Source organism: Meles meles, chromosome 8 (genome assembly GCF_922984935.1).
Source record: "Meles meles chromosome 8, mMelMel3.1 paternal haplotype, whole genome shotgun sequence".
Classification (NCBI taxonomy): Eukaryota; Metazoa; Chordata; class Mammalia; order Carnivora; family Mustelidae; genus Meles; species Meles meles.
The window spans coordinates 40,287,500-40,298,488 of record NC_060073.1 but is presented as its reverse complement, the minus strand read 5'-3'; the positions used below and the strand labels follow the sequence as shown (position 1 = coordinate 40,298,488).

The 10,989-nt window shown below is 39.4% G+C and overlaps 1 protein-coding gene across 1 annotated transcript; it reads right to left on the bottom strand.

The window, feature by feature from the left end:
• Positions 1-7,930: 7,930 nt before the first annotated feature.
• CCDC179 (coiled-coil domain containing 179) lies at positions 7,931-9,759 on the bottom strand. The gene is made up of 3 exons (XM_046015859.1): positions 9,715-9,759; positions 8,840-8,889; positions 7,931-8,045 (listed from the first exon to the last, which is right to left on the bottom strand). The coding sequence occupies exons 1-3, from the start codon at positions 9,757-9,759 to the stop codon at positions 7,931-7,933; spliced, it is 210 nt and encodes a 69-aa protein (XP_045871815.1).
• Between the last annotated feature and the right edge of the window lie 1,230 nt (positions 9,760-10,989).

The following is a 10,989-nucleotide window of genomic DNA, read 5'->3' as shown; positions in this document are numbered from 1 at the left end:
AAAAATAACAGGGGAGAAAGGGTTAAAGTCACTTCTAACCATTGTGCAGTCAAATGCTCTACCCCTGAGCTATACCCCCAACTTCTAACCATTGTGGATATGACAGAGTTTTTAAACATAGGGGTTTTCTTTTCCAGTCTTATGGTCTGTGGTGGGCCAAGAAAGCATGCTATGTGTATCTGTTGAGAACTTTTTAATCTTGAAATGAATTAAAGTAAGCAACAGTGACAAGTAAATATAGAAAGGGTATGTATATCAGTATTGGCAGGAACTTAACCATAAACTAATATTTCATGATTATTTTAATGTCCATGATAATGATTATTAATAAAATAATTAGGAGACAGTTTTGTTATAGAGACTTTAAGCAGACAAACATCAAAATAAAAATACTTTACCAAAATTTTTACAACTAGTTGCTCTAGCCTAATCATACATCCTCTGTCCTACTGGGCACAACTCGTATATGAAAAATACCTGTATGTATGGACTCATGTTTTTATCTTCATCTCAAGCCATTTAAGTTGTACAAATATTGTTGTTATATTTTTTCCTGAGGCCAAAAAACAATTTAAGAAGAAAGAAAAAGAGAAGAGGGTATTTAGTAGCGGTGCTGCTTATAACCCAACAATTTGCAAAAGATGTAAGTGGAAGAAAGTGAAAGGACCAATACAGTTTAAAGATGTGTTATTCTGTGTGGTCTAGTTTTAGTCTAGCCTAACAGTCATTACAGCCTTGCAACAAGATTAGTTAGACAAACTGAGAATGAACATTTATGTTCATTTATAATAATTTGATGCTGCTATGACATTTTGATCATATGTTACAAAATGACAGTCCACAGTGATTTGAAAATTAAACTGAACCAAACCAAACCAAATCACACAAAATTGGTCCTGACCTCATTTGAGAAGCACTGAGAGTTCAAGCTTAAGTATGATACACTATACATCTTGGTCAATATATAGAAGAAACACTAGAATAAGATTTTTCACAGTAGCTTCTTGCTATTATTACTCTTTGGTGAGTCCTGAGAAGCCTGTTAACATAGTGTGTACTTTGGGACTTTGAGCCCCTGATGTTCTTTCTTGGGAAAAGGGTTTATTTTCTCTTTTACAGGATATCATAACTCTCATGACTGCCTAATACTGCCAGGGCAAAAATATCTAGCTGTTTTGAAGACAATTCTAAGAATCTTTATTGTAAGGAGAATAAGTACTAAGTACCAGACTGAACTCCGGCTTCTCATACATCATGCTTTTGTTTTATATATTTTTATTTATTTGGAGATATTTTGTCTCTGAAAGCTCATTTGGTTGGATAATTGATGTAGAACAAGTCTGTAGGCATTTCTATAAAAACCATCTAGTAAATCAAGGAAAAAAAATGGGGAGGGGGAGCTTTTTAATGGAAGAATCCTAAATGGTATGGTGTTGAGGGGCAAGTCATGAAGGGAGAAGATTGATGGCCCAAGATATCCGAAGTTGCAGGAAGATAGAAAAATTAGCCAAACTGATGTGTAGAAATGAATCAAAATTTAAAGGGCTCAGAAGTGGTGGTAATTGCCTTAGAGAAGGGTTGTCTCAGGAATTAGTGCTCCCTTCTCCCCCACATCCCATATAATTATACTTTACTAAGGGATCACTGTACAGATGTAAAATATGTTGTGCAGACATATTTTAATGCATATCTGAGAGGCCATGATTATGTGGGTGGTATTTCAAACACTAGCATATTTGCAAGAGAAGAACTTTGTAGATATTTAAGACACTGTAGTAACTATAAAGTTGAGGATCCTGAGTTTCTGGGTGGCAATGCATAGGCTCCCTTGACTAGGCAAAGACAAACAGAAGTTAAAAAAAAAAAAAAAAAAAAGCTGAAGGGCGGAACTGTTATTCATAATCTGTATTTACTCCAAAACTAAAGGAGGAGGGTGAATTATAGGAGGAGGATCATCACAGCCTGAGAAAAGAAAGTACTTTCATCCACACTAATGGAACATTAATTCTCTTCAGAGCAACAAAGAAGCCAGTTCAGCTTTTCACCACTTAAACATACTGCAGCTTCGGGTGGCTGGTGACTCAGTTTTGACCAAAGACTTGTAAGTGGGGGTTTCAGTCCAACATATAAAAGAACTTGGAAATCATCAGTCCCATCCTCACAAGAAAAAAGTTGAAGTAAAAATCAACAACTTTTCTTAGATCCATCGGAGAGGAATTGAGGTCATGGGACAAACAAGACACAAATGATGTTGCTGGAGCCAATACTGCTCCAACAGAACACTCAAACTTTAATGAATGAATCGCTGAAACTCACCTTGGATTAGTTTAAAGGTTACAAACTTAGGGTGGGAGATCTCTTAGCAAGGCCTGCATATTCCTTGAGTGTTACCTCTAGGAGTCCCACCAGGTCTTATTGTGATAATTAGGGGGAAAATCTCCTTTTGCTTTCAGCACTGGGAGGGGAAGAGCAGCTATTTTGAAAGTCTCCTGAGCTCTCTCTCCTCTTTAACAGGGCATGCCCTCAAGGGAAACAATTTTATCACAACTTAACCAATTTGGGTTTTATTAAACCCTTACTGATGTAGGAAGGAAAATAGCCAAATGCACTCTCCTACGTAGCAGAGGGAAATACGCAACTCCAGTCTCCTATAGCCTTCCTGTTTCACTTAAGGGTAAGGGTGGCTAAGTAGTTGTTGGGAAAGTCACGTTCTAGGAACACAGGCTCTCTAAAAGACTGAGATCTATTCATAGGTCTATAAAATGCTCCCCTCCCCAACAACTTACCACCACATTAATAAGGCTTCTATATAACATCAGGGAAGTTAGCTTAAAGAACTACAAGCCTCAGATCTTATTTAAGAGGCTCTAGGGGAACTAAAATACAAGAGGAGACACAAAAATAAGGAGTACATTTTCACCTCTTACGCCATAGCTACAGCAAACAGACCACGCAGCCTACATCCTAGCCAGATATACACAAAACCTCACACTAAAGGCTTATCTATCTCAGTTTCTAACTTACTCAGTATATCATGTCTGGCTCTTAACAACATCAAAAATATAAGACATGCTAAAAAGTATAAACAAAAACAAAAAACAGTCTGAAGAGACAAAGCAAGCATCAGATTCAGACTGTTATGGCAGAGATTTGGGAATGATCAGACTGGGAATTTAAAATACTTATTATCAATATGCTAAGGGCTCTAATGGAAACGTGGGCAAGATGCAAGAACAGATGGATAACGTCAAATGCAAAATTGTAAAACTCTTAAGATAACGCAAGAGAAAAGTCTATGTGATCTTGGGAGTTTTTAGATACAATACCAAAGGCATGTTCCATGAAGGAAATAGTTAATACATTAGACTTCATTAAAATCAAAAACTTCTACTCTGGGAAAGACACTTTCAGAAGAATTAAAAAAGGCAGAGACTAGGGGAAAATATTTACAAAAATGCATATCTTATAAAGAACTGGTATACAAGATATACAAATGGCTATTGAAACCCACGAGAAAGTGACTTCAATTAGAAAGTGGGCAAAATATTGAAACAGACCCTGTGCCAAAGAAGTTATACAGAGAGCAGATGAACATATAAAAATATTTTCAATAGTATATGTTAATAGGGAATTGCAAATGAAAACAATGAATTATCACTACCCACCTGTCAAAATGGCTAAAATCCAAAACACTGATCATATCAAAGGTTAGCAAGGAGGTGGAACAACAGGAACTCTCATTCATTGTTGGTGGGAACCCAAAATTACACAGCTACTTTGGAAGACAATTTTCCAGTTTCTTATAAAACTCAACATAGTTTTACCATATTATCCAGCAATTGTACTCCTAAATATTTACCCAAATTAGTTGAAAATTTATGTTCATGCAAAAACCTGTGCACCAATATTTATAGCAGCTTAATTCATGATTAGTAAAAATTGGAATCAACTGTGGTGTCTTTCAGTAGGTACATGAACAAACTGTGGTACATCCATACAATAGAATATTATTCAATGATAAAAAGAAATGGGTTATCAAGCCATGAAAAGATATGGGGGAACCCTAAATGAATATTGCTGAGTGAAAGAAGCCAATCTGAATGGTTACATCCTGTATGATTCTAACTATATGACATTCTGGAAAAGGCAAAACTATAGAGACAGCAAAAAATCAAGAAGTGATTGCAAAAAAAGGGTGGGGGGTTGCACCTGGGTGGCTCAGTTGGCTAAGGGTCTGCCCTCAGCTCAGGTCATGATCTCCAGGTCCTGGGATAGAGCCCCAGGGCAGGCTCCCTGCTCAGCGGGGAGTCTGCTTCTCCCTTTGCACGCCTCCCCCGCTTGTGTACACGCTGGCTCACGCTCGCTCGCACGCTCTCTCAAATAAATAAAATCTTTAAAAAAAAATTCAGTGTTGCTAGTGGCTTGAGGCAGGTGAGAAGGAAAGAAGGAGGGATGAATAGGTAGAACACATAGGATGTTTGTGGCAGTGAAACTACTCTGTTTGTTACTGTCATGGACATTATTGTCAAAACTAATAGAATTATACAACTCAGAGTAAACCCAATGTAACATAAATACATATATATTATCTGCTTTATTGAAGTACAGTTGACATACAATAAATTGTGCATATTCAACGTGCACATTTTAGGGGTGCCTGGGTGTCTCGGTTAGTTACACTTGCACCTTCGCCTCAGGTCATGATCCCAGGGCCCCATGCTCCTTGCTCAGCAGGGAGCCTGCTTCTCTCTCTCTCCCTCCCCACTTACTCTCGCTCTAACTCTCTCAAATAAATAAATAAAATCTTTAAAACAATAAAAATAAAGTGCATTTTAAAATATTTTGTTACATGTACAACATGAGACCATTATCACAACCAAGACTTTATTTATAAATATATTTTTTATATATATTTCATATATACATATATGAAGGAGGCTCTTTTCCTGATCAAAAGGGAGTTGACTTAGCTGCTGGCATACACTTTTTGTCCTTAGTTCTGTACTGTTTTCTACTGGAATGTAGACACATCTACTATTGTAGAAGCCTTTTAAGACCATGAGAATGAAAGTCATGTGAAAAGTTTGAAAAGATCTTAATGATGGAGGGAACCTGGAACTTCTTTAGTCGTTTTGGAACCACCACGTCAGCTATAGACTAGACTAGACTAGGTCAGGAGCTCTTCTTTGGAGAAAAAAATATACATCTTTTTGGTTAAGCCACTAAAGTTGAGTTTCTCTGATAAGGAGCTAAAGTTAACAATTCCTACCTGCCATAGCTATTCATTAGTTGTGCTTATAAAATATTTTCTTTCAAAAAGAAAACCAACAGAAAAAAATCTTAATTACTGGAAATATAATTTTTTCCAAATCTTTTTTTATGATAAAATATAATTCTGATCTTGAAGATTGCCTAAATGAGGCCAGGACTTACTACTAAGTTAAAAGAGGAATGGATGAGGAAAACGGGGATTTTCATCCTGAGGAAAAGCTGAATATGAAGGAAGATAATAGTTTTCCTTAAATATCTGAAGGCCTTTAAAATGGAGGGCCATTGGATTTATGTTTGGCTACGAGAAATATAATTAACACTACATATAAAAGTCTCATGGAGGCCATATGGCAGGATATTTGGAAGCACTTTTAAATCCATGCCAAAGAGATGCAAAGATGACTGTTGGTGGGAATGCAAACTGGTACAACCACTCTGTAGAATGGTATGGATGTTCCTCAAAAAATTCAAAATAGAGCTACCCTACAATCCAGCAATTGCCCTACTAGGTATTTATTCAAAGGATATAAAAATATAGATTCAAAGAGGTACATGCGCCCCGATGTTCGCACACAGCAGCATTATTAACAATAGCCAAAATATGGAGAGAGCCCAAATATCTCTCAAGAGAGAAATGGATAAAGAAGATGTGGGGTGTGTGTGTGTGTGTGTGTGTGTGTGTGTGTGTTCAAAAAGAATAAAGTCTTGTTATTTGTAATGATGTGGATGGAGCTAGAGTGTATTATGCTAAGCGAAATAAGTTAGTCAAAGACAAATACCATATGATTTCACCCATATGTGGAATTTAAGAAACAAAACAGATGAATGTATGGGAGGGGCTAGATGGGTAATGGGTATTAAAGAGGGCACTTGTTATGATGAGCACTGGGTGTTGTAAGTAAGTAAAGAAACCCTGAATTCTATTCCTGAAAACAATATTTATGTATGTTAACTAAAATTTAAATTAAAAAAAAAAAAAAGATGTGCAGAGAGGCAATAAGCTATGACGGGTGTAGACTTTTATGATGTTGCAAGTGATCAAGCCTAGGCTGAATAACTATTTGCCAAAAGATTTATTTTCCAAGTAATATAATCCAAAAGATTCAAATAATGATTTTGGGTAGTCAGGATCATATATGGTAAAGCAAAAACTGGAAACCAGAATAATGTGGTTTCCTAAGAGCTTGCTCTTTCCATTAAACCACATCATCTCCAGGAGACTGTTGTAAAGGAGAATTAAATAGGCTCTGTCCTCCTCCCCATTCAAAACCCAGCCTTTTTTTGTTCAGTGCCACCCAGGTCCCTGAGACACAATGGCAAAGGTTAAAGTAAATGGATTTGGACATAATGGGTTCCTGGTCATCAGGTCTGCTTTTAACTCTGAAAAACTGGATATTGTCACCACTCATGACCCTTTCGTTGATGGCAACTACATGGTCTGCATGTTCCCTGCATGCTACCTGACAAATCCAATGTCACAGACAAGGCTGAGACCTAGACCTAGAAACCCATCATGTCATCAGTGGAAAGTCCATCTCCATTTCACAGGAACAAAAGCCCACTGACATCAAATGGGGTGACGTTCTTTCTGAATATGTTGTGGAGTGCACTGGTGTCTTCACCACCATGGAGAAGGCTGGGGCTCACTTGAAGGGTGGAGAGAAGAAGGTCATTATCCCTATCCCTTTTGCTAATGCTCCCATGTTTGTGATGGGTATGAAACATGAGAAGTATGACAACTCCCTGAAGATTATCATCAATGCCTTCTGCATCACAACTGCTTGGCCCCTTTGACCAAGGTCATCCATGACAACTTTGACATTGTGGTGAGACTTAAGAAGACGGTGGATGAGCTCTCTGGGAAGCTGTAGTATGAGGGCCAACGGACTACCAGAACATCATTCCTGCTTCTACTGGTATTGCCAGGGCTATGGGCAAGGCCATTCCTGAGCTGAATGGGAAGCTCACTGGCATGATCTTCCATGTTTCCACCCCCCAGAGTGTTAGTTTTGGATCTGATCTGCTTCCTTGAGAAAGCTCCCTGGAGAAGGTGGTGAAGCAGGCATCAGAGGGTCCCCTCAATGAAACTCTGGGCTACACTGACCAGGTTGTCTCCTCCACTTTAACAGTTGTGACACTCACTCTTCCATCTTTGATGCTGAGGCTGGCATTGCTCTCAATGAGCACTTTGTCAAGCTCATTTCTGGGTATGACAACAAATTGGCTATAGCATGTGGGTGGTGGACTTTATGGTCCACGTGCCTGCCAAAGAGTAAGAGTCCCCAAACCCAGAGAGAGCACAAGAGGAAGAGAGGAGTCCTCAGCTCCTAGGGAGTCCTTGCCCTAATTCATTTGCCAACACATTGAGAATCTCCTGGTCTGGAATCCATCTCTGACTCTCTGAAGAAGAGAGCCCTACCTTGTCACATACCATCAATAAAGTACAGTTTATCTGGACAAAAAAAGAAAAAGAGAAAAAAATTTAAATAATAAATGAGAATTTGATTGGAGGAGTTTTAAGGTAAAATTACCTTAAAATTACCAGACTACAGTTACAGATTTTTCAAAGGAAAGAGGAAAAACAAAATTTGGAGTACTACATAAATTAAAAAAGAGGATGTCTTTTGTGTTTAAGGACCTGTTAATTTTAGTGAAGTCTCTATATTGAACTTACTAGGAGTCCTGGTTCTGGAACCGGAGCAGGTCTTGCAAATCGTTTAGTAAATCTCCTCTTCTCTTTCCTTAGGGTTTTCATATTCTCAATACGTTTATCTCTGGACTTTTGGGAAATTAAAAGGAAAACAAATCATACTTTATAAAACAAAAATTTAACATGCTGATTATATTTTTGGTTAGTGTCAATAAAAAAAGTAAACACAATCAGTGGATATGGTTTACATAGCTACATAAAAGTAGGAAAAATCTTTCTTCAAATATGTGGTTATAGATGAAGAAAACACATTGGAGTGTCTCTAGAGTTTTCTAATGAGACTATTTACTCTTGCTTCCCACTTCACCAACTGCGGGATCTAAGGCTCATGATATATATGTTTACTTTTATTTTAAAAATAATGTTAATTAAAAGCCCCAAAGGAATTTTCTTTGTAGAAATAAGAAAGCAAAATTTGTGCACATCCTTAAATGCTGCATATGTCAAGCAGAGATTTTTATGTCCCTATTATATGGCAACTATAAGTGGAAGAGACCTAAGGGTTCAAATTAGAATGCTTTGAAGATAATGGAGTATTAGGGTGTAGAGTATATGAATGAAAAACTTTTATCCACTTCCAGTGGAAGTGCAGTTGGTAAAACTATGTGGTATTACTTCATAACTATGAAAAAATTGCTTTCTCTATGACCTAGCCATTCAATTCCTATTACATTAAAAAATAAGAATATAAAGCATTTAATAATAGTCACATTATTCTAATAGTAGTCATAAGATCCTAGATTTCCATGAAAGATAACACAGAAGTGTCTAGCTTAGTTCTATCATATAGAGACCACCACACATAAAGGAACAAGACAAAGATACAATTTCGAAATACCCAGAATTATTTATTTAAACATTACCTGCCTTGCAGTGACCTCTGAAGGATGTTGCCATCTTGGCCCTTCCTACATAATATGTAAAATTAAATTAAAACAAACCATAAAAAACCATGAGCAAACAGAAATACCAGTTATTGTAATAGGAAGTCTATGCTACTGTTTTTTATTTATGTAATATATGCATATTATCTCAACTACAGGAGGCAGGAGAGAATGAGAACATTAAGGTAAAAGTCAGGGGGAAGGATAGCAATTGTTTGAAAAAAAAAAAAAAAAAAAAGAACCAGGTTTGAACCACATTATGGGAACCATGTAGAGCACTGAGATTTATCATGAAAGGAAAAGGTGTACAAGAAATCAAATAATTATGTTTCTGCTGGTGTTTGGGGAGATTGAGGAACCCCAGCAAGTGGTATGGTTTTCTGAGACACAGGGATCTTGATTGTTTGGTTTGTAGGGTTCCCACAGCTTCCCGCAATTTCTAAATTGTACCTTAAATACCCCCCCCCCCCGCCTTCAGTTTGATCCAGTTGTTCAACCCCAAGACCCAGAAGCAGTCTCCTCCCCATCTTCCCCGATATTAGGAAACTTAAACTGCCCCCCACCTCTGTAAACCCCATCCCACCTATGGGGCAGATTAATGGGTCAGTCAACAGATGACTGTGCCTGGCTTCTAGAAGGCACGGGGTGGGGCTTTTCCTCCTCCTGGGTGGGTCTGTTGCAGTCCAGGATCTAGTCTGTCTACTTCACCCGGTATTCCAAACCCTCAGCACCCAAACCGCCCTCATTGGCCATGATCACAAGCGACCGTAATCCCAAGTGTTCAGTAATCCCAGGGCAGGGCTCAGGGTAGGGGTCGCCAAGGCAGGGTTAGGGCCTTGGAAAACTCACGGGGTTGACTTGGATGGCTTCGTCATCCGCACAGCACAGGCACATGCTGCTTATGCCGCAGAGGCCCCGAGTGCCCCCTGCACGCCGTGGGGGACTAGACCAGGTACTGGATGGGCCACCCCCCCCCCCCCCACCGCCCGGGAGCCCCGCCCCGGAGCCCCGCCCCATCCCATCACAATTCTCTTTATCTTCCCGCATGCGCCCCGCCCTGTCCCTGTCTTCCAGTCCCGTGCGGGAAAGGTCAAGTTCTTGCTGTCCTGAGCTCACCTGTAGAAGAACTAGGGCTGGCAGGTTACCACAGTTCTTACAACAAGCACAGAATACATTTCCATCGTTTTAAGTTCTCAACTCCCTGGCCTCCTTCAGTGGAGACCCCTCACTTCTCAAGACATCTTGCTTGATTCCGTGGCCCTTCACTGCAGTCTGTCCTCAGGTTCTCAGGTCCATCCCTTCATGGTTCTTCCATCACTGCTGTCCGTTGGATCCATCCAGCTCTCTGCCTTCTCCCTGTCAACACCTGGGCTGAAGCTGGGGAAGGGGGTTTGGGAACTGCCCCAGTGACATGTTGTACACGATTTCCAACTAAACCGACTCTTCACCATGCTTCCCACCCTTCAATGTTTGCTGGCTCCTTCGTTTTTGTACCCCACAGCGTTTCCTTCAAACTGCCTCCTCTGTGGAAATCTCTTGAGCCCACAAGTCTTACTTCACACGATTAGGGTGGCTCACACTTCAGGAAAGCGTAGGTCCGCACTGCTGGCTCCGTGTGTATATATAAAGTCATAAGCTCCTTACAACAGTCCAGGAGAGTAAGAGCATGGTTATTATCATCGGGGAAATCAGGCATTAGTATGTTAAATACCTTGCCAGAGGTAACACAATTAGAAGGTATTCCAGAGCTTAAATCCGCAAAGTCTGTTTCCAGGGCTGGTGCTCTTTGATCTCTCTGCTCTGCCACCAATTGCTTGGAGAAGCCTGGACTGGAGCTCCTCACTTCCTTACCATCTCTAAGTCTATTGCCTTGTTTGTATCTACATTATTCTTTTCCCTGTAGTCAGCTAAACCAAAAAAGTTGTTACCCCTCTTTCTGTCTCCAATAAATCTGTTTATTTTTGTTCCCATGCTATTTTCCTCCTAGGAGCCTCCTCAGGGGTCGTGCTCTAGATTGTTCCCTCCCCTTGTTAACCTCACTATATTTTCTATTTTCTTTAAGCAATTAAATACAATATGCTCAAATCACCCCCTAATTAAACTGATAAACCAAAACCCTTTGAA

Coding starts and splice junctions, on each gene's coding strand:
- CCDC179 (XM_046015859.1), bottom strand. CDS start 9,759: ATGTGCCTGTGCTGTGCGGATGACGAAGCCATCCAAGTCAACCCC. Junction 8,890..9,714: donor AAGCCATCCAAGTCAACCCC/GTGAGTTTTCCA, acceptor CATATTATGTAG/GAAGGGCCAAGATGGCAACA. Junction 8,046..8,839: donor GTCACTGCAAGGCAGGTAAT/GTTTAAATAAAT, acceptor CCAAAAGTCCAG/AGATAAACGTATTGAGAATA.